At 37.8% G+C, this 21,806-nt stretch overlaps 2 protein-coding genes across 22 annotated transcripts in view; one reads left to right on the top strand and one right to left on the bottom strand.

The window, feature by feature from the left end:
• The window catches only part of LOC100747372 (disks large 1 tumor suppressor protein), a 537,264-nt gene that overhangs the window by 133,991 nt on the left and 381,467 nt on the right, over nucleotides 1-21,806 (top strand). For 8 of the 21 annotated variants that reach the window (XM_024368882.2, XM_033321741.1, XM_024368880.2 and 5 more), the window contains exons 1-2: nucleotides 13,088-13,614; nucleotides 14,357-14,971. The exons of 7 other annotated variants lie outside the window; for them this stretch is intronic. The gene's annotated coding sequence lies outside the window, so the exon portion shown is untranslated. Of the gene's footprint in view, nucleotides 1-13,086; nucleotides 13,615-14,356; nucleotides 14,972-21,806 lie in introns of those variants that run through there. 6 more of the 21 variants (XM_024368894.2, XM_024368884.2, XM_024368883.2 and 3 more) reach the window with 4 other exon arrangements.
• On the bottom strand, nucleotides 6,558-7,821 carry LOC117151865 (elongation of very long chain fatty acids protein 1-like). The gene is made up of 3 exons (XM_033321746.1): nucleotides 7,489-7,821; nucleotides 7,141-7,412; nucleotides 6,558-7,030 (listed from the first exon to the last, which is right to left on the bottom strand). The coding sequence occupies exons 1-3, from the start codon at nucleotides 7,577-7,579 to the stop codon at nucleotides 6,713-6,715; spliced, it is 681 nt and encodes a 226-aa protein (XP_033177637.1). The 5' UTR covers nucleotides 7,580-7,821; the 3' UTR covers nucleotides 6,558-6,712.

The following is a 21,806-nucleotide window of genomic DNA, read 5'->3' as shown; positions in this document are numbered from 1 at the left end:
TGGCGGGTGCTTAAGGCTATTGAGGGTACGCCGTACGGAAGAGCGGACATCTGGTGTCCGTCTGGCCCGCGGTGTGTGACCTGGGCCAGGCAGGGAGTCGCCCGGCGTAACACATTTATTCCGTCTACGTTCAGCGACAAAGATTGCATGAAATCGATTTTTTATTTAAATACACCGCCGGTACGCAAAGTGCGGAGTTTTCAGTTTTTCCGTGTAAATTCATTAATTTCAATCGCGTTGATTGGCGACGCGGAATGCCGATGAGGTGACCGTTTGAAAAATTCTTGTTCCCACTAGGAAGAAATTGTGAATAAATTAAGCGTGAACATGTAGCATGTAAATGAAGCATGTAAACAAACATTTAATATCGTAATGTAATCTGCCATTAGGTGGATTTCTAATCGTTTTTATCGATGTTCGTTAAATAATGGGACTCGACTCGGTATCTTTTGGCCGATGAAAGATTCACTTTTCGGGGGAAGAAAATCGTAAACTCAATCCTTTTACTATTTCTCTGTAGACCGAATTATCAATAGGTACAGTAGGTACGCGTATCTGTTGTTTCCTTTTGCCTTTTTTTCTCCTACTTTATTTCACAGCCTTGCGGCTGCAGCCTTTAAATTCACAAAACTTTCTTAATTTTAAAGGTACGAGCTCGAACAATGAAACTCGAAAAGGCCCAAAACGATCGCGAAATTATTTTTTCCTCCGGTTCGGTTTTAATTGACTCTTTTATTCCATCGCTGCATCGATTCGAATTTTTTCAACAACCTCCTAGAGAAATTTATCCCATGAATCTGGATCGCTCTGATCAATCGGTCGCGATATAAAAAGCCTTTCAACGCGCTTCGATGCTCGTGTAAAATCTATTGACTAGGAGAAATCGACCGAACTTCCGACATTTGAGCTAATTTGAGCGAGTACATCGAAGCTCTTAGAACATACTGAACTCTAGTGGAGCGCGTGCAAGTTTTAGCTACTTGCCAGACGTGTTCGTGACGTAACAGAAATTAGACATCAGGAGTAGTTCAGATACTGCTTGATTTTTATAAAAGTTTTCAGCTATATTGCAGATTTATAACGTATAAGTTTAGGATGTTCTGATTTCATATATTTTCTTACAGATTTATTTATGTAAAATCAACAATATTTTATATTATAATAAATATTTTATACTCATATCTTTACAAATTATCGCTAAATTGTTTTAAATAACGTTTGCTTATATCTTTTGTATTTAAGTTATCCCATAACTCTGCTTTCTTTCTTTCCTCCGTTGTTCCTTCCATGTTCGATGGTTTCTCTTCTTCTAAATCAACGCTTACGAAAGTTTTAAACGAGAAGCCAGCAGAATCGGTGCTCTTATTATTACCATAAAAGCGGAAACTGCCATATTTCATCGAGCCGATTTGCGAAACAGGAGTAATCGAGTTCTTTCGTTGAGTATGACGTCTCGTAACAATGCCCCTGGCCCCTTACTGCATCGAGGTAATTCCACGTCTTATCGCGTGCCACTTTCTCCCTCTCCAAAAGAAAAATATCCCTTTGTATCAGCTACCGGTGGGAACTTTCTCGTTCTTTGTTTCTTAAACGATTGTGTTGTTTGTGCCTCTAGTTCTCCACGACGAGCATCCTAACTTACCGTGCTCACTATCGTGCCACGCTTCCATCGATACTTTCCCATTTACCGTGGACAATAGTTGTTTCTATACGTACGACACATGGTGACCAATTGTCGTTATATCTGAACCACAAGGAATTTTAATATTTTATGTTGACATTCACAGTTTACGATAGTAGAAATATCGAAAAGATAACGTTTAAAGGCGATACAAAATTATTATTTTATCCGGATTATTAAGAACCGATTAAATCTTTAAATCGACTTGTACACAATTACTTGAATTGTGTTACAATTCAAGATCTGCAATAGTAGAAAAATTGAAATCTCTCTCAGAAATATGTAAATCTGATACAGAATAGGGGTTGGACATCGGATTTTCAGAAATACTTTTGCTAAAATGTCTAAGCTGTTATCAAATTTCATCTTTCAATCTTTTTACTCTTTTGGAAATATCTATTTACCTAAATATCGCAAAATCGAATACGAGTAGAATGGTGGTTCCTGGTTAACGAAAACGAATTGAACAACACGGGAAGGAAGAACGTGTTTCCTTTAACGGGGATCGTACATACACATTAGTTTGCTATTTTACATTGTTCAGAAGAGAACCGTCGCGTCGGCGCAAGTATGTCAGCCGGTGTTTCATAGGAGGAACAATGGTCGCGGCAGGCGCAGTGTAAAGTGACGATACAACAGCTCGCGTGGAACAAAAGCGATGCGGGCATACTTGTTTAAAACGCTTATGTCGATGTCTCAATTGTATCGTTCTGCCTCCTCCTATCACTCCTCTTTACTCTACTCTCTGTCTTTTACCATTCTGTACTGCATTTTCCACTGGCCCCTTGCAAAATTGATATTTGCATTCTCCCCACGACTACACCGAGATTACTCGTTTCTGTTCCAATTTCTAGCATCGCGTAAACTATTCGAACAGATAAACCGTGCATCCTCGACCGTGTCACGGAAATGCATGACCGAGAGAGGTGTTTCAATTCAATCCAAACACATTTTCATGCATACACGTGTTATTGAAAAAGTTTCACCCCTCGATTTAGTCGTTGTCGATTGTTCCACTGTCATCAAAAAGTTTTTGGAAGATAAAGTTATAATAGGGGGTGGGAATAATTTCCGAATAATTTATTTTTGGTACTTCTCGTGAATATTTTTCTAAGCTCAAATATAAAGGAATGTTTTGCAGCGTTATTAGAGTATTGAAGGATTATGAATTATTTTGAAATGGTATTTCTGAATCATTAAATAGAAGTATTCAAATTTCTAAAAGTAATGGAAATACAGGAGGAAAAGCTGATGAAAGTTTACTTATTACGTTTTCAACGCGCGCGCCAGCGTGAACTAGTTACTGGTAGCATTTTTCGGCGAAAAAATATGAGATTTTGTCATCGTGAGAAGTGGGCCGATTTTATTTCTTTGAACGAATCGTCGCGAGGTCGAGGCACTGATCACGAAATGAATAGTGTTGGATAATGGACTTTCAAAGCACGCTCGAAACCAAAAACAGGCGAAACATGTTTGTTAGAATAATTGTAGAAGGTTTTTATATTCCGTAGAAACTGTTTAATTGTCGTTTGATTGTTTTTTTACCGATAAATGCAACCGTCCAATCATTTTTCTTTCCATTCTGATTCTTCTTCTTTCTTTTTTTTTTTTTTTTGTAAGAAACTAAAGGATTACAAATGTTCTTAATCCCCAAAATTGGAAAAGGAAATGGAGAACGTCTAAGGAATTCTTTAGGAGGGAAATAGAAAAAAACTTTCACGCAATCATAAGAAGGATGTTTGAACCGCAAATTTGGCTGGTTTCTTTTCAACAAAAAATCCCAGGATATTTCGCTCTAACGCAATCTCTATATCTTTTAGATGTACCTGTTTAACGCTAAAACTACTGACTAGTGGTAGCTAAATTTACTACATACGAGTGATTATCCACAATTAAAATATAATGAAAATGAATAAAGAAATACAATAATGTTTTATTCTCGAAAAACGTAGATATTCATTTCCCCAAAAGTATTGATGCATTTTTAGTAATTGTAAAAACAAGGTACTAAAACCTAAAACTCATAACCTTCATAAATTTGATAATTCAGTGTTTTTTAACATTATTTTCAAATTATGATCAATGAATTGATCTAAAGAAGTCCAATCTAAATTCCAGTAATTAAGATCGTTTTTGGCTACTGAACGCAGACAAATCAACAGTCTTTATCTCATGGACACAGACATTTCGCAGCTTGCAATTAGCGAATTCTTTAGTTAATTACCTTATTGAGAAAAGTGGTAAAAGATCGTTGACATAAAAAATAATCTGAAATATCAAACCATTTTGCGAATTAATCTACGAGACAGAAAATGATGTGTGATAAGTGTATCTCGTACCTCAATGTCATAACGATTCACACATATCATAAAGTAGAATCTTCGTTCTCGATTCGACTTTTATCATCCTGTTGGATCGAGAACGCGTACCACCGAGTTACTTTTCCATGAGTGAGACTGGAATTAGGATTCCTCTGGTTTAATGGCACGTGAAGCGAGAAATGCTTGCGTGCCAGATACATTTTCCTTTTGATAATTATATCGATCAATTTAAGACGTCGGTGCCCGGAAGCAACGCAAGAGGAAGAATGTTAGGTTTAGATCGAGGTATTTAGAAACGTTAATTCCTTTCAAACTGGAATAACGACCATTAGCTAATGTCAAGTCTTAGGAAGAAGTGTTTGTTAGCGACTTAAATGGTTTGGTTAATTGGAGTACTTTGCATTAAATGAAAAGTTTGAATTGAAAGTTCTAGCTTGAACAACCATTGTTCTTTCCCTCTCTAAGTCGATAATTTTCAAACTCTTAACAAAAGAAGAATTGTACGCTGGTTTGAAAAGAAATAGTTGAGCTATCGAATTTCGTATGCGTTCTTGTGTAAGTCTGTTGCATGGTGCATGCAAGTTTGCGATGCAGAGCCATAGTACGCGCTCTTAAGTTCGGCAACTAGTTCACAATCCCATAATCCCTGTTCGGGGCTTAGCATTCTCGTGGTGACGTGCCAATCGCTATTGAAAATGAGGACAGAAACTCTCGGGTTCTATGTGTCCTAATTAGAACTTAGAGTTTTCCTGTCTATGAGCAACTAAATTAAAGTGTGAATACTCTCATATGTCGAATAACTACTATTGTGTTCTCACGAGCTCAAATTGAATTTCACGCAATCATTCGGTATATGGCAAAATAATATTCTCTCTATCGTTTCCATTTCTGTATTCTACGTTGTCTTCATATTTAGGCCGTGTTTGTAAAGATGAATAAAATCTTCGTTGATTCATATGTCGAAATTTTGTCCCCACGGCTTGCTCTTTGAAAACCAACCTTTCAACGACACGTGAAGAAACCTCCTAATCTCCTGAAGTTACACATTGAAAAGTGATATTTTTCGGTAACTATAATTAGTCTTTTGATGGCAGTTAGAAATAGAGAGAAAAAAAGAGATTGGCTAAATAATTTGGTCAGAGAAATCCCCATTTGTTGACATTCTTATGACGTCAAAGAGTGAATTCATCTAGATTTTTACTTTTCATGATATAGTATAAATTCATATTGGAAACCATAAATTCGAGTAGTTGCATCGATATCAATTTGTCTATATCAGCTATTTATATACACACTTTATATACTTGCGTATCTCTTTCCGTCGTTTCTTTTTTAATATTTTTAACATATTTTTAATATATTTATAACTTGTTTTCTTTATGTTTCAGGTAAGCGACTTCTCAGCTTTCTTCTCATGAACATTTTTCAAATTACGCACGTAAGTTTAAAACTTCTTGTACGTATCTACGAATCGGTAGCTCTTTACAACTTGAATAATGGCAATTAAACATTATAAAATCAGCAAAATTCATAAAAGGTCGCGTTAAACGCTATCATTTCTCTTAAGCATTAAACTTCTCGTTATTTATTCGCAATCCTAGGCTGACAGCTTCCGTGCATAAATGATTAAATGAGAAATGAGGTAGCCATCACGATATAATAAGGTCCTTAATTAATCAAGTAGTGACACTGATTGATGCAGTGACTAACTTAATACTTATACTTCGTAGAGCCTTAACCAATTTTTCGTGTTCTAACTTTATCAACTATTTTGTCAATCCGCGAATTGACACATATCAATGTGTTAGAAAAAACAAAAAAAAAATGAAACAAAAAGACAAAGGACAGTACAAGATTCAAAAATACAAAGGAGATGAATTATGCAATGTTTGCTTATTTGCATAGATAAATATCTATCGATTCGTCTGTTTAAATATCTCATTGTTAAGCAAGTGAACTTTGACTCTTGGTCGGTTCCATAACCTTTCTACATTGTGGAGACTATGATGCATACGATGATAATTTACGTTAGTGTTGGTGCATCTGTAATTTCATTCCATTGTTACCATTTTGAAACTTTTGAGTATGCTAATCGCCGATTGCACATATCATTTGAATAATATGGTTTACTACGTTCGTTTGAATTCTGATACGCATATATTTATACTAACCTTGTAATATTTCAGTTCATTGAACGCTACGATGTAGTTTCTCTTATGTTTTATTAATATGTATCTACAAATATCATTTTTATATAAATATCGTCATAATTGGTAAATTAAATTACAGTCAGTTCAATCGAAACGATTAAATTATTCATTGAAGTAATATTTATATCGGTAGTTTTCGTTAAAAGCATCTTCTTTCATTGATTAGGGTATATTTTGTAATTTTGTGATTAAAGGTGCATTCACGATCATAATAAAAACATATTATATCAAATACACAATTTTTCATGATTTCAACATGATTTCATATTTCAATGTTCCTTTGAAGCAGATTTCGTATATTTTCTTTGATAGAAGTTGTAGAAAAGAATGAAATTTATGATTAAATTGGTCGCCGAGATAGTGCCTGGTAATTTTGTTACAGGACAAGACGGAAGAAGCGATTGCACATTTTGTATCAGTAAAATTATAAGTTGTGCCTGATGTAACGAGAAAAATAGTATATTCAAATTGACTAAATAAGTTATGATTAAACTTAAAATTTAATTTGCACTTACCATTTGCACGATGGTCAATACTGGTTTATACGTGGCTAATACTCTCCGAAACTTTGAACCAAACGTGCTAAGGAAGTAATAGGTATACATGATCACGTGTACGCCACAGTTTACGAGTGGAGTGAACGAAGACATCGCCACCGGCACATATTTTGTCGTAAGCCAACATAATAAGATCGTAGTTACATGATGGTATAGATGCAAAAATGAGACTTGTTCCTTCTTCTTTCTAAGAACGAAGACGAACGTTTCCACGAAATGGATCAATTTCAACATTGTTACTAACCACATTATGTAAGTTAACTATAATAACAAAATTATTAATGAATAAAGTTCTTTGATAAATAGATTAAGATTGATAAACAAAATTGTACATATTAATTGGTTCGTAATAATTGTGATGATTAACGCACCTTGAGAGGTCCAGGTTTATACGAAAAATCTGGTATTTCACAGTACATGGTTATTTCAGTGAACCAGCCTACAGTGATGAATTGCTGCACCACATACGTGTTAGCGATAATTTGAAAGACATTGTAGTATTTCATGAAGGTTTTCAAGTCGTAGGGTTTTCTATCTTTCATGAATTCGGGACCATATTTGAGAACAAAGTATAAGTACAACGATACGATGGAAGGTATAATAACAGGCGATCCGATAAATGGTAAACCATTTGTCCTTGGATCTAAAAATTAACAAGCAGGATTATGAGTATTCCTTGTACGAATTTGTCTTGGAAATGCTGAGTTTTCGGTACTCACCAGCATTCTGATTCCAATAAAAGTCGTAAAGCTCTACGAATCCCATGCTTGATATTTTCTCCGTTTCTGTCATTTGCGATCCACTATCCATTCTTGGCTTTTTACTAGAATATTTTGCTCATACCGATCATTGCAGCTTTATGTCTATGACCGTAATGAAACTCCTTACGTCAATTGATGTATAATAGTAACTATTCGACGTTCGCCGTGAACAGGAGGTATTTATACATGTGAACAATGGGTGCACTCTTGTGTCACACAAATACATTTGTATACGCATATGTAAGTACATTTATATCTACATACATCAAAATATACATGCGCATTAATTTAATTAAATACGAATGTCTTTCTGATAAGTAAAGATCACAAGATTAGAGGTATTAGTAAGTAAGTAGTGACAAAATGGAATGATACTTATCACGTTAAACGTTATTCACAGTTTTATAATATAACTTGGTGTCCGCATTCAGAAAGATTGGCAAGACAAATTGAGTTATAATGTTATAAAAAATTACATTATAACTTTATACATAGCGAACTCTATTAAATATAAAAATTATAAAAAAGTCAAAGTGTTTTCACACTATAAATTAAACATTGCTCCTATAACTTCTTTCCTCGTCGATTAATACGTTATTCGTGTTTCATTAAGATATTCGCATAATAAGTTAGTCAATGATGTAAATTGGTTACGTACAAACGCTTCTTGGAAATTTAATAGACCTAATAAGCTAAGGGTGGGGATCCCGACGAAGAAATAATCGAAAAGTTAGTCGGAGCTTGAGTTCTCTGGAGAACATATTAAGTATCGCTGATTAAGGTAGCTTAGTCAAAACGGATAGAAGGGAATCGATACCAATTCAACTATTTAATTCGTCGCTCCACGAGGAACGCCTCTTAAAATCGAAGAAAACCTCGAACGATAATGAAAAAAGTTGACCGCGCCTTCACCTTGGCTGCGTTTCGTTGGAAATTAATGCAAATGAGTATTGATATTTTTATCCCATGCCGCATCTACGAATAATCTGGTGGTCTCCGCCAAATCGGCAAAACCCAAACATTTTTCTATCGAGATTCGAGACTCGAATGCATCGCGTTATTTATCCAACTCGAGTCGCTAGGAGAGCATCGAGGTTCACAAGTAAATTCAAAGCCAAACCCAGAGCCGAGTTTCTTGACTCGATTCGCCGAATTTTCGATACTCAAATATCGAAACTTAATATTGGAGTCTTATTTCGACAAGGCTGTAACGTTCATCCTTTGATCTAGTCAACTTCAAAATTTCCAATATTCGATCTGAGCCTTGTCTTGCGAGCATGAAGGAACTCATATGGATCTGGCCTGCATTCGAAGTTGCAAGAGGTCGGGTTCAGGTTAAAAGTTAAAGAGAGTCAAGCCAGGCCATGAAGTAGTAATCGGGCAGTTAAGGTAGCCGGCTGTTTCGAGCCCATAAAGTTGCTAGTGGGATGTATTAAGCATCGCTAATCGAGGTAGTTTAGTCGACAGGGATGCTGGCAAGAGTAGAGTGGTAACTTGGTCGACAAGGAGGGGGATGTTAGGACGGCAGGGGAAGAGCATTAGCTGCCCCCCAGAGCCTCCCGCTAAGTGCTGCAATTTATTTTATTACCCTTCGCGCGTCTACGTTTGGAAACCTTTGGTCGACGCGCTTCCATTCGTGGCGAAAACACCAATAGGTCGCGGAAACGTAATTTACACCGAGAGTTGCGGAGAGTCGCAGTGCGAACTAAACTAGAGAACGAGTAGAAAATGTATTGACGGGCGAAAACAGAGGGCGTTTTGTTCGCTGTCGTTGGCACTTCGTTTCTGTCGACATTTCAGCTTTTCCCTCCTTCCGCAGCCCGCGGGAAGTCTGATCTGATTTTCCTTTCGATTGTCTCTTGATTTACAGCGCCAAATCTCGACGAATACTAGATATGGATGTACTCGGGTACATGCGTATGCATATATTTTCAGAATGGAAAGAAGTTATATGCAGTACTAAATTTAAATTCACATAGAAATGTTTAAGGTGAGTTATTAAAAATTTCCACTTTATTTTCATATTTGATATTCATTTTTCTTTGACATTTTTTACGCCCACGATGACTGGAATACAGTGGGTTTCATAAAAGAGAAAATTTGATCTTGAATAATTATGACATAATTTTCTTCCATTGTATACGTTTGTGTAAGTCATCGTCAGAAGAATAAGTACGAACGTTGAACGATTCGAGCGTATAGCAGTAGAAACATCATGAAAACGAGGTCACCCAAATTTCGCGATGATGATTATTGGCGGAGTTCAATAAACTCGAATTGCATTTTTTTTTTCGAGAACGAGTTTCGAAACGTAGTTTTCCGGAATTGGTAATTGCTTTTTTACGAGACACGATAGTGATTCTTCTCTACGTACGAAACTGTGTATTTTTTCTCACAGATTGATGTTTCAATTAACTTTTTCTTCATAACAGAAGCATGTTGCATAGAAATAGCTTCTGTTTCGTGCGAAACATAAAATAACATGTATATTTAATTATTTCCACGCGTACCTATACCACGAATGAAAAACCAAAAGGAAATCAAATATTGAACATATGCTATCAGAGTTGCTGTTCCAAACCTACTAGAATAGCAACGAGTACACACGAAAATGCACGCTGTGCTCTTTGGCCTGGACAATCGTTCAGAGTATTGTTTGGAAGGAAAACGGAAGAAAAAGAAGAGACACAAAATAGAGAACTTCTGTGTCAGCCGAGAGGTACGTTTAAAGCGGCACGAAGGCAAAATAGCGAAAAAGGGCGGGGACGAGGGTTGCGCGTGACAGAACAAGAGCAAGCTACTCGAAGGAAAAGCTGAAATTTCGACCGCGCGGCAATTGGACTGCGATTCGTTGTAGGATTACCGTATTGCTCGGCAACACATGAAATAATTCTACACGGCTAATATGATATAAATCCGGCGCGGTGGCTGGCGTTTTCCGCTCGGGAGGCAGACTTAAATACGACTTAACGCGCTTCGAATACGCTGTTTAAATGTGGTACAGTTTGTTCGATGTTTAAACGCATCGAGAAGCTTTAGAGAATAATTCTCGTCGCCGTATTTATAGCGGATAATTCACATCGATTCGATTGGTCCAAACATGTGTTAGTTGGCTTCATTGCACGTAGAAATTCTTTTATATCATTTCTGATGATAAATTTCAGGAATTATATTTCTAAGGAAAAGTCTGGAACTTTGATTCCTGCCTTCCAGGAATAGCACCTAGAATTAGCACATGAATTAGCTCATTCGATTAGATATAAGGGTTTCAATGTGAGAAAGCGATACAAGTGAATTTTTTATTTAAAATGAATTAAATAGAAACTAAGAAAAGATGAATATTATTTATTGTAGTATTTCATATGTACAGTATTTGATAGAGAATTGTAATCCATATTATGATATGGCACAAATGGTTACAAATTTTCTTTATATATACTTACACATTATGTTATTACTTATACTTATGCATTTAAGTATACTTATTATATCATTACCATTAGTATTCTATTATACTGCAACCTCGTTCCGTATTTTCAGGACCAGATTACATTATTTTAATACAAAGTTCTATCCTGTTCGCACTTGCAGAAAAGGAATGTAACGACAATCTGGAACACAACAGCAACTTAACTTTAAGGTTACCTTAACCTTACCTTAGCTCCTGTATCATTATTACTTTCTTTTATTTTTATCTTCCTCGTGGCACAAAGGGATTGCAGTCATTTCCGGCATTCTACCGTGTAATGATTACACAGAGTAAAATTAGGGAACTTTTCGTTGGCATTTAATACCAAGTCGTTTCGTTGTATTCCAATATACCGTTCATCGACAGTATCGAAGGCAACGCGGAACAATTGTAAAAAGCTGACGCAGAACACGCCATCGATTTAAATGTAATGCGACGGGAGAGTCAATAAAAATGAAAATAGCGGCCGTAGTAAGGAACATTGAAAACTCGTCGCGTTCATTGCGGAACGGCCTAGAAAGCTCGTCGCTCCGACTCCGATAGAAATAGAAAATTACCATAACGATTGTCGATATTTGTTCCTTCAATCAACAGGTTCTGTGAAAATTTTGCGCAAATTCTGATTGCAATTATTTATCGTGTTTCATTTAATAAAAAGAATTAATACAAACAAAAAATTGGCAATTATAAATTGAATATAGATTTTCAACCACTTACAATTCATACGAACTCCTGGATAGATTGATAAATATGCGGAATAAATCTGGGAATAGAACTTTCGGTCAACTTAATACGACATAAAACTCAATAATGTTTTTGTATAATTGATTTGTTATAGAAAAAGTGGGAAAATATGTTCGCGGAGATGGAAATTGAGTAGAATCAGTTAGCAGATAGGGAAAGGTAGGAGCGCAAGTCCAATTGATTTTAAAAACGATTTCCCAAAAACGATTTGGATCGCTGGTAATCCCAGGGCTCCGCTTGTCGAAAGTAACGAACAAGTGGAACAAACGGTACCAGCCAGAAAAAGCTGCGGAGTCAGAGGAATTTCACCAGACGACGCTATTTTTTAATTTACCAGCATTTCACGTCCGTTGTTCTATTTCCTTTTCTCCTTGTCTCTTCTGTTTTATGTTTCTACCTTTTTCTATCTGGATAACGGAAATATTTGCAATTCAAAATTTAATGCTTGGTTTCTTAATTAAGTAATTGGAAGGTAGCGTGACGTCGACCAAGCAAACCTATCAATTACATGCTCGATTGGACCGAGAGGTTTGTATCAGAACGTCAGTTCCACTGTCGCAGATACAACTAGGGAACGAATAACGAGAACAGAGAGGGATTGGAAAATAAGAGTCGAATAGGTTGAAAGAGAGATCTGAACAGAGCAATATACCGTTGGAATCGTGTAGAGCAATGATGAGAAGTGTAAGAAATCAACGAGGTTAGGAGAAGAGATCGTTAACAGAGGAGTCGAATAGTTGCTGGAATGAAAAAAAAATATAGAAAATTTTGATACAATAAAAAATATCTAATAACGATGAATGTTAATAAAAGAAGTCAAATTTTTGTAGTATTCGAATACCAAAATGGAGGAAACAGAAAAGCGGCAAGAAAAATAGTGCAGTAAGATATATAAAGATTAACAAAGAATCGAGCAAACAAGAGCTAACTTTCTAATTATCTATTCCGAAAGAAAGAAAAGAAAATGTGTTTGACGAAAGGGACAAGAGAAATAAATCGAGAAAAGGAAGAAAGACGAGACAAACTAGGACCGACGAGAAATACGTAATAGTAGCGAAAAATTTAGTAAACAATGATGCAAAGAATGAAATAACATGGGAAGTATTATGAGACAGAAAGAAAGAATGCAGGCACAGATAAGAAAGAAACAAGAGAAAGAAAGAGAAGACAGGTTGGTGGGATTGAGAAGGACGGAGGAACGGAGGGATCGTCGTGGCGTTTGCGCCTGGGGTTGTCGAGGACAGCGCGAAGAGGGTGTGCAAGGGTGATCGGCGTAGGTGGCGGCGCTTGGAGGGTGGGAGGACAGGGAAAGGCGTGGAATTGGTGGAGGCAGTCAGTGGCTCGCCGCGCGCCACAACGACCGTCGGATCTAGCCGTTGAGTTTTTCCACTTGTTACCGTATCGCACCCACGTCCATACTGTACTCTTCTCCTCTACCCCACCGTTTGATTTTTTTCCTTTCCATTTGTTTCGTTCGCTACTTTGGACTGTGAACGTGCGTCCTATTTGTCTGCACAAGTTCGATCATACAACCCGCGTTCTCGTCAAATTCTCGAGTCTCCAGGATTGTGATCTGTGATCCAGTGCTTGCGGCCGTCGACTGATCCTGATCTAGTGTTCTGAGAAATGAATGCGTTGGTTACAGTGTGAAATCAAATGTTGTTACCAACGAAACGCGACATAACTAACGGAGAAATGTAACGAGAATGAAAATATTCATCAACATAGTATTTTGTGAGTGAAGGAAAAATCGAAAAGTGAGCCATCTATTTTCACGTATGTTCCTTGAGGGAAAAAATTGTTCCCTTGGTTTTTTGGTTCAAATGTGACGTCTTGGTTCGCCCCTACGTGTTTTCCGTGGATAAGCTGATGTAAATATCTTTCGCACGAGAACGAGATCCGTGTGTACTTTTTATTAAAGTTTCGTGTACACTTTTCTCTCGCGCCGGATTATATTTTGCACCCGGTCTCTGTGCACGTTCCACGTTTCTTCGACGAAGCTTGGAAAGCTTAGGCGTCTCGTGTGACCGAAAGTGTAGCATAGCTTAATCCGAAAAATTATAATTGCAAATCCGAGACCGCATACTTTCGCACGACTGTATTTTGAATACATTATACAAATTGAACGTTGCATAAGTCTTCCTTACTTCTGCGGAATTTTATAACCTCTATAGCAGCTTTGACTCTTCGCGACTTTCTATTATTAAAGTGTGCCGACCGCTTATCAGCTTCACCACCGACGTTACACCACGGGACTTCCGATTCTTGTCTTCTCTGATTCTCACGAATGCCATTTTGCGCGAGGAAAATTTGCACCTCGAAAACGTTTCCTTGTTCAGACGCGATAAATTTACGATAAATTCGCGATACCGGTTACAAATCATCTAGAACGTCTTTTGTTAAGGAAACAAAAAGGAGAAAATGAAATAAATGCGGAGCTGCGCCATTGTATCAAACCAGACAAATTACGATGTAATTAATTTTCCCGATCTCGAAAAGCTCTAGTCTAACTTTCGAGAAATTTCTCGGATTACGCGGTGCTGCATTTTCGTCGATGTTAATTTCTTACCACCACAAGACTTTTAATTACACACCACGATCTCGTTCGTATAGAAAGCATTTACATCCAACCTCAACAGCATCTGTTTACGTGACCAGTGTAACTAGTTGACTTAACCCAAGCTCGTGAACAAGTTCTCGTTTTCACGGAACGTTCTCTATGGATCGTCTAGTAATCGCAACGGAGAATTTTCAAAGGATGTTGCAGATTCTACATTACTACTGAAGCTTCGAGGGAACACGCGCTGTAACCTGGATTAGGTGCACTTGGAAACTCTGGTGCACCATATTTTTGTCGAATTTTCATTTCATTGAGTATTCACATTGCCCTCTCGTGTGAAAAAGACGCGTTCGTCCGTGAACGATCAGCCGTGAATCGAAAGCCTGGATTAATTCGCGGCTGAATGGGATCGCCGGTGCATCGACCTCTCGTCGAGTATAATACCTGTTGTCCGAATTTTACTATTTTTTTTTCACTCATCTTTTTTTCTTTGCTCTTTACCTGGCTCTTTCACGAGAAGCTCAAGTGAAAAGTGAATGACGTTCAGCTTTCGTCGACCGTCCTCGATCTTGGGATAATAATGTTCGGCGGCAGACGGTCGGTTGCTTTGTTCGGCGCGATGATTCGCCTGTTTCCTGTTTGATGAATCTCTACAGACTTCAAAGCAGGTAACGTAGCACGCGTACCATCGAGAAAGTACTGTCCGAGGAGGATCCTTCTTTTTTTATTCTTTTTAATTTTTCCTTTCTTTTCCTCTTGTTCGTCCTTCGCGCGAAGACGCGAACACAAAGAAAGCGGTTGTTATGCGTTGCTTTTGTCGATCTTCTAAAGTACTGAAATTGCTGGCACTCTTACAAACAAAAAATGGTTTTTCTACGCCCATTACCAGCCAAATGGGGAACAACCGTGATCACACAGAGGCGCGTTCGCGTTACCCGTAAATGGGAGAAAGTGGAACGATCCTCACCTTTTTCCCCATCGGTCTCTCGTTACCTCTACTAGAACTGGTTGTACTTCATAGGCTTTTCCCAATGGAACGGTCATTCGTTACCGTTTCCGCTACATTCGTTACATTCGTTCCATATTTTTTCTGCGCTAAACAAAAGAATACGTCGGTTCTCCGTTTTTAACGATCAATTTATAGGAAATAAATGTCGACATTGACAAACATTTGTGTAAAAGCTATGCGACAAAAGAAAAGCACGAGAAGACATCTTAGACTTTCCTTGCGAAAGAAACGCAAAAGTTCCGTAGTTATCTCCCGTCTTTCGTTGTAATATACATATTTAAATAGTTTCAAGGAACGGCGTAGGATAGGCAAAGAGTCCTAATTTCTAGCTAAGAAGTCGCGAGATGGTTCCGCCGTCGAGTAAATCTGCCGGAATGCGCAATAACAGGATGCAAATAACGAAGTACTTACGCTTCCCTTTTTTTCATTTTCGACGACAGTTTTATCGAATGCGAAACACAGAGGCATTTGTTGCATCTTCTCTTGCTTTCCTCCTCCTCCTTCTACTGCGAAGCTTATCGAATACCGTAAAGGAAACACGAAACGCGACACGACGGTCGATGGGATTTTCGAACCGGTTAATTTATCCTATTCCGTGTTCCATTTCTCTTGATTCGAGTTCGGTGACTCATTCTCTTTTATCCTGCTCAAATAATTCTCGCTCTGCTCTTTAGCCCATGGTTGCGTCTGCTTTTACAGCAGAGTTTCACGGGAACGCGAGCTAAGCAGCGATTTTCATTTCCTGGAAGAAGTGCCGCGGCTACGTCGCGTGTCGGATAATGAAAACGTGGCTGCGGTTCGGCCGACTTTTCCGACGTTCTCAGGAAAAACCGTCAGTACGCGAACAGCGCAACGAGACGAGTAACCGCGTTTCGTCGAAGGAACGCGATCTTTTGTTCTCGTGCTCTTGTTGGCTCTTTTTGACGTTACATTACACGCGTCAACCTTTATTGCCATGTTGTTTCGTATTTCAAGTGCGACATTTTCTGAAATGTAGATCAATTCCGATTATGTTTGATTCTGACGTCGTATTGCGATAGTTAATTACATTTATCTCGTCGTATAGTCAGGAACTAAGCGTTTCAAATCCGTGACCGAATAAATCTAAATGGAATAATTAGGTTCTTTGCTCGTCTAATGCACTTTGGCACACTTTGTTGTCATTCTGTCCTCCAAACGTTCTAAAAACTCATTCAACAGGCTTTGTGCTGTACCCGCTATGCTACCTTTATAACGTACCCTTAGCAATGTATTCACTTACGTGTGTTTTGCACGCAAGCTAAATTGCTCGCGCGAGAAAAGAAGAAAAGAACCAAAGCGATAGAATTAAAAATCGAAAACGTTGAAGTGAGAGTTCTTTTTTCTCGATGGGATTCCCGAATTGGAACGCGAAGCGCGTGGATTTCGTCAAACTCGTGGAATTAAAAACTTTTTGAACGGTATTTAACTTGTTGAAACTCGTGAATACGTCATATTCATATTCCGCTACGTATTTCATTAAATCAGCGGAAATGACACGGAATTGATAATACGAGGAAGAGGCACCGGTTGAAATATTTATGAAGTAGCTCGTCGTTTCGCCCGGTGAACGGTCCCCGTGTTTCCTGTTGCATCTCTCAGTCAATAGCGCCCTTTGATTCTTGTCACGATCTGTCGAACGAGACGACTCAACGACCGGGATTGCTCGTTACTAGACTTCTCGCGTCAAAATTCGCCATGAAATACCAATAGAATCTACCGTTCGATCTAGAAACTGATATCGGAGGAAAAGGGACGCGCAAAATGTGGCTTCGCGCGTTGAAAAGGAAATAGAAAAGGGAAAAATGGGAGAGGACAAGGACACGGGAAACGAAGGAGATACTTGCTCCTTGTCAATCACAATGATTCGTGGTTTTATCTTCGAACACGTTTTTAGAATGAAGCATTAGCCACATAGATTACTAATAAAGCTAAGATTAATTCCACTCATAACAAAAAGTAAAAACGATAGAAAGCTAAAATATTAATACAGTAAATATGTTAATATATTAATATATTAATACAGTAAATGAAGGCATATGAATGCTTTGAATGTTGGCGACGTCCTACTAATTTTCCTTAAATTAATGATTTACCTGAGTGATATAAATCTCTTTGCCATTCCAGTAGACCGAAAGCGAAATAATCATTGTTCGAGTTTGATTATTCAATTATATAATCAATCTATAAGTAGGTAATATAAAGGTAAACAATAATTCCCCCAAAGATCGATAGAAGATTAGTAGAAACCGTTTATACATCAAAATTGAATCACTTGAAAATTAGCTTTCTCATTCATTATACATTCTTGTTTGTCAATTTGAGCATAGATATGTATGATTTTAATTGCCAATCCAAAAATTTCTCCTTTTCTTTAAACAGCAATGTGAAAAAACGATTCAAACCATCCTGTAGTTCTAATTGTTATGCGTCAAGAAGCTATTGTATTATATTGCTACATACCTTTTCCTGCTACAAGCTACTACACTGGGTATTCTTTATCTTTTCAATGAAATTCATTCGTAATCATAATTTGATGAAGCGAATTTTTGAGCACGTTTATTCCAAGAAGATTTTGAAAGTTAGGCAAAAGCTTTGTTCTTTACTAAATTGTCAGCACAATATCTGACGAAACGAAAGGGATAAATGATTTCTGCGTGATACTTGCGAAAAATGGACAGATGGTTTCCGGCATCGGTATACTATTTATTTAAGTGTCACTGCGTGTGGTTCGACAAAGAAATTAATATTAAAGATATTTCAACGGGGCCAAAGAATAGAGAAAATACTAATAAATATTTGGTAAACAGACTTTTATTCACGTCGGATTTACTGATGTCAAATTTCAGCAAAACACAGCGCATTACACGTGTGCATTTTTTGCTTTTTGTCCGGAATCCTCATTCAAACGCCGCACTATGGAACTTGGGCTGTAAACGTGCGACCGTGCGAACGTGGTCAGCGAATTTTGATTTTTGTCCTGAATCCTCATTAAAATGCTGCACAGTGTTATCGTACGTAAGCATTTTTGATATTTGAACGATTCAAAAGCCACATTAATCAATTCCATAAATTCAAGAGCAAAGAAGAGTAGTGATATTTTAAACATATTTTTCAGATTTACTTTGAAATTTTATTTATTTCACCTTTTTGTAATAAGTGAACTCATGAAAGTACATAAGTAATTTCTTTCTTTCCTTTTTTTGATTAAAATTGGGCACTAATCGCCCAATTGGAGGTACATAAGTTAACATGTAATAAAATTGGAAACAGAACAAAGGAAACAAAAAGTGTGATGGATGAGTATAGATTCTGAGAACTTTATTTACCGAACAGCAGTTTTTATCTTACGTGAGCGTTGTTTGAATACCAAGGTTCTCTAGACGAGTTCACCGCATGTGTTTCCTTTTGGTTTGATCGACTCTGATCATAGCTCAAAGGCCGTTATGAAAGTTTGCTGGCCAACGAGGACAAGCAGCCGGTATTTTTTCTCACTTTCGCCGATGTTCCGTAACAATCATCCATTTCAGTCGTGCTTGTTTGGGACGAAACGATTCCACAAGCTGGTTGTAACGACTTTTATGGGCAACTCTCGAAAGAACGATCAACGAAATAAATTGCTGGGTGTGTTTGATAAAAAATCGTAAGAAGACGATGTCGACGAAGGGCCGAGGCCAGACGTCGCAGACCACGCGCGAGTTTGGAAAAGTTGATGGCAGATATTACGCGGTTATGAAAAATGAGCGATGCGTAGAGAAGAAGGAGCGTCATCGTCTCGTTCTGTCACGCAGTCACCATGGAAAAACCATTTGACAGAAACGAAGGTAAACTACTGTAAAACAAATGAGGTTCCTTATTCTTCTCCCAAATATTTTCCATATCATCGGCATTGTAGCAAATTGCAAATAAATATTAAATATAAGCTGTTGAATTTGTCGAAGTTTATTTATTATTTAAATGTTAGTTGAGAATTTTATTTATGAATTTTGAGCCATCATGTTTAACCCTTTGAATGGTCGTTATAATTGGGAAGTTCGTCAGTATTGCAAGTAACTGCTTCAAAAGTCGACTGAAACACGAATATTGAACAGTTATAATTCAGATTAAAAGGAGTTCATCACTTCAAAATGCTGGCTTCACATTCGAGCGAGATAATTATTCGGATAAATTCCATTCCAACTCCGAAGCATTTAAACGCAGGCTGATAGCAGATACTACGGACAAAAAGCAGTTCGCCTAACTTTCTCGGCGGCAACAAGTGCCGTTATCGCTGAAGCCTTTAAAAAAAAAGGAAAATAACACGCAGCAACGCTTGTAACTCGAAACGCGTTTAGGTGTTCGAGCGAAATTTCGTCGCTACGAAAAGGTGGCCGTAACTCGAAAAAGGAGATGTTTTAGTATCTGCGATCGCAGGTGCTTTTTTCTACCCTGGAGGTGAATAAAATACGCCCCTAAAGTTTGCCGACCTACTTTGCCATCCAACGTAGCTACACACACACGCGCACGCGTGCGCATGCTATGTGTGTATACGCGCAGAGCAGAGGAAACGAGCAGTTTGAACGCGAGTGAAAAACGACATCGTTCCTGTTGTCAAATGGATTATTGAAGCACCGTGTCGAACGCGTATTCATTAGTCACGCGAGCTCAGTATCCGACACTTGTGAGCCAAGCCTGATAAATCAATTATAATGTAGGACATCGAAATGCTCGTTGTGTCGAATTCGAACTTTCATAATGCGTCCCTCGGCGTTGTTTGCCTGCTAAATCTCGCACGGAGATAATTAATGATCGCGCCATGTCAAAAGGATGCCGTGTTTTCGGGGAAAGTTTGCATCAAGTCGACTGACAACAAATCGAAATTGATTTCGATTCTTTTTCGGAACAATCGTCCACGTTGTTTACTGTTAAACATCTGTACGTTAATCTCGCTGATTTACGATGATTTCAATTGTCTCTGCGTTAACTTGCAACTGATATGATGGGCATTTTGCCACGTAGATTGTATGGAAGTATGTATAAAAGCATACAGAAATGTCTAAACGTTAAAAAGATTTTATTGGGTGATATGCTTATTACTTTATTTAAAAACTAGTTAAGTATTTAGATTCTTATAACATAATTCACCAACATTAATTACACAAGCATGAATATCAAGCAACAAATTTGAGCAATTTTATTCCATAATCAATCATTTTTGTAGGCAAAATGACGAAATCCGTAGCGTGCAGTTTCGATTAACGCCTTATATTCTTCCCGTAAATGAGTATCAAATATCGAAAAAAGATTTCTATGTACTTTCTATGTCTTATCTATAATTGTAGAAACGGGGCAAAACTTTCATTTGACATCTCAAATCAAATTATTTTACGATGCAGATTTTTCAGTTTTTGCATCCATGTCACTATAGTTATTGGAAGCATTTGTAAGAACGTAAACGATATTTACACGGGAGGAAAGAGGACATAACGGGAGAGAAAAAAAAAGTTTCTAAATATTTGGCTTTCTTGCGAGCGAGGGCGTAGATACGTTGTAGATGGCATTGATCGCTCTCCGAATTCACAGGTACGAGAGTTTACCGTTGATTCGGGTCAGAGAATGACCGCGTGCATAACAACCAGGTTTACCGTGAAAATTCGCAGATAGAAAATCGAAGATTCGATTGATTTTTCAAATCGGCCCGCGGCCAGACGGCGCTCTGATTAGTTATTTGTTGAATAAACGTCGGCCCACCATCCTGAATTTGATTTTGCCTGAAATCCAGTCATGTCAAAGCCGGGAACTATCGCGTGGCTTTATTTTACAACCAGGTTTTGAATAAATCGAAGCGTCCACGGGGAACTCGCTTATCTGAATGAAAATCGTGAACGATACGAGATCGAAGGGAGACAACTCTATTGCGTTTCCACAGAAACAAATGATCAACATTTCAAACGGGAAATACGGTTTGGAATTTTTGGAATTTGGAATTTTTATGTTTCGTTGGAATTTTGCAATCGTGTAATGTAAGCCGACGAAAGTATGCGGATTCGATACGTTTTATATTTTTATGATGGAGAATGAGTACGAACCGTCAGGAAGCAGCGTTCGCTCGGAAAGACGTATCTTTCAGCGGTCAATTAGTAGTTAGATAATGATACCGTAGAGCCGGTGTAACTGCTAATTACATATTCCCTGATCGACAATTTACCTAACTTGACTCGTAAACTGCATCAAACTAGCGGCTCGAAATCAATTTCTAAATATTCAACCGCGTCCTCTCCGATAAAATCGAACGGCTCGGATAATCGATTGTCATAACGGGAATCATAATGATGTAATAATTGAATCGCACGGTGATTACGTCGAATCGACTATTGGCCACATTTACATGGAAATCCTATTTAAAAGTCGAATCTGCTGTTTCCTTAGAACGATCGAATCGATTAAGCGATTTCCCAGATGGAAACAGGATGTTTCAAATTCAGGATAAGGACCGC

The sequence above is a fragment of the Bombus impatiens genome, unplaced genomic scaffold (assembly GCF_000188095.3).
Source record: "Bombus impatiens unplaced genomic scaffold, BIMP_2.2 scf_0487, whole genome shotgun sequence".
Classification (NCBI taxonomy): domain Eukaryota; kingdom Metazoa; phylum Arthropoda; class Insecta; order Hymenoptera; family Apidae; genus Bombus; species Bombus impatiens.
Note: the sequence above shows the minus strand (reverse complement) of the source record. Positions and strands in the feature narration are given on the sequence as shown.

Coding starts and splice junctions, on each gene's coding strand:
- LOC117151865 (XM_033321746.1), bottom strand. CDS start 7,579: ATGGATAGTGGATCGCAAATGACAGAAACGGAGAAAATATCAAGCATG. Junction 7,413..7,488: donor TTATTGGAATCAGAATGCTG/GTGAGTACCGAA, acceptor GTTAATTTTTAG/ATCCAAGGACAAATGGTTTA. Junction 7,031..7,140: donor ATAAACCTGGACCTCTCAAG/GTGCGTTAATCA, acceptor TTGTTATTATAG/TTAACTTACATAATGTGGTT.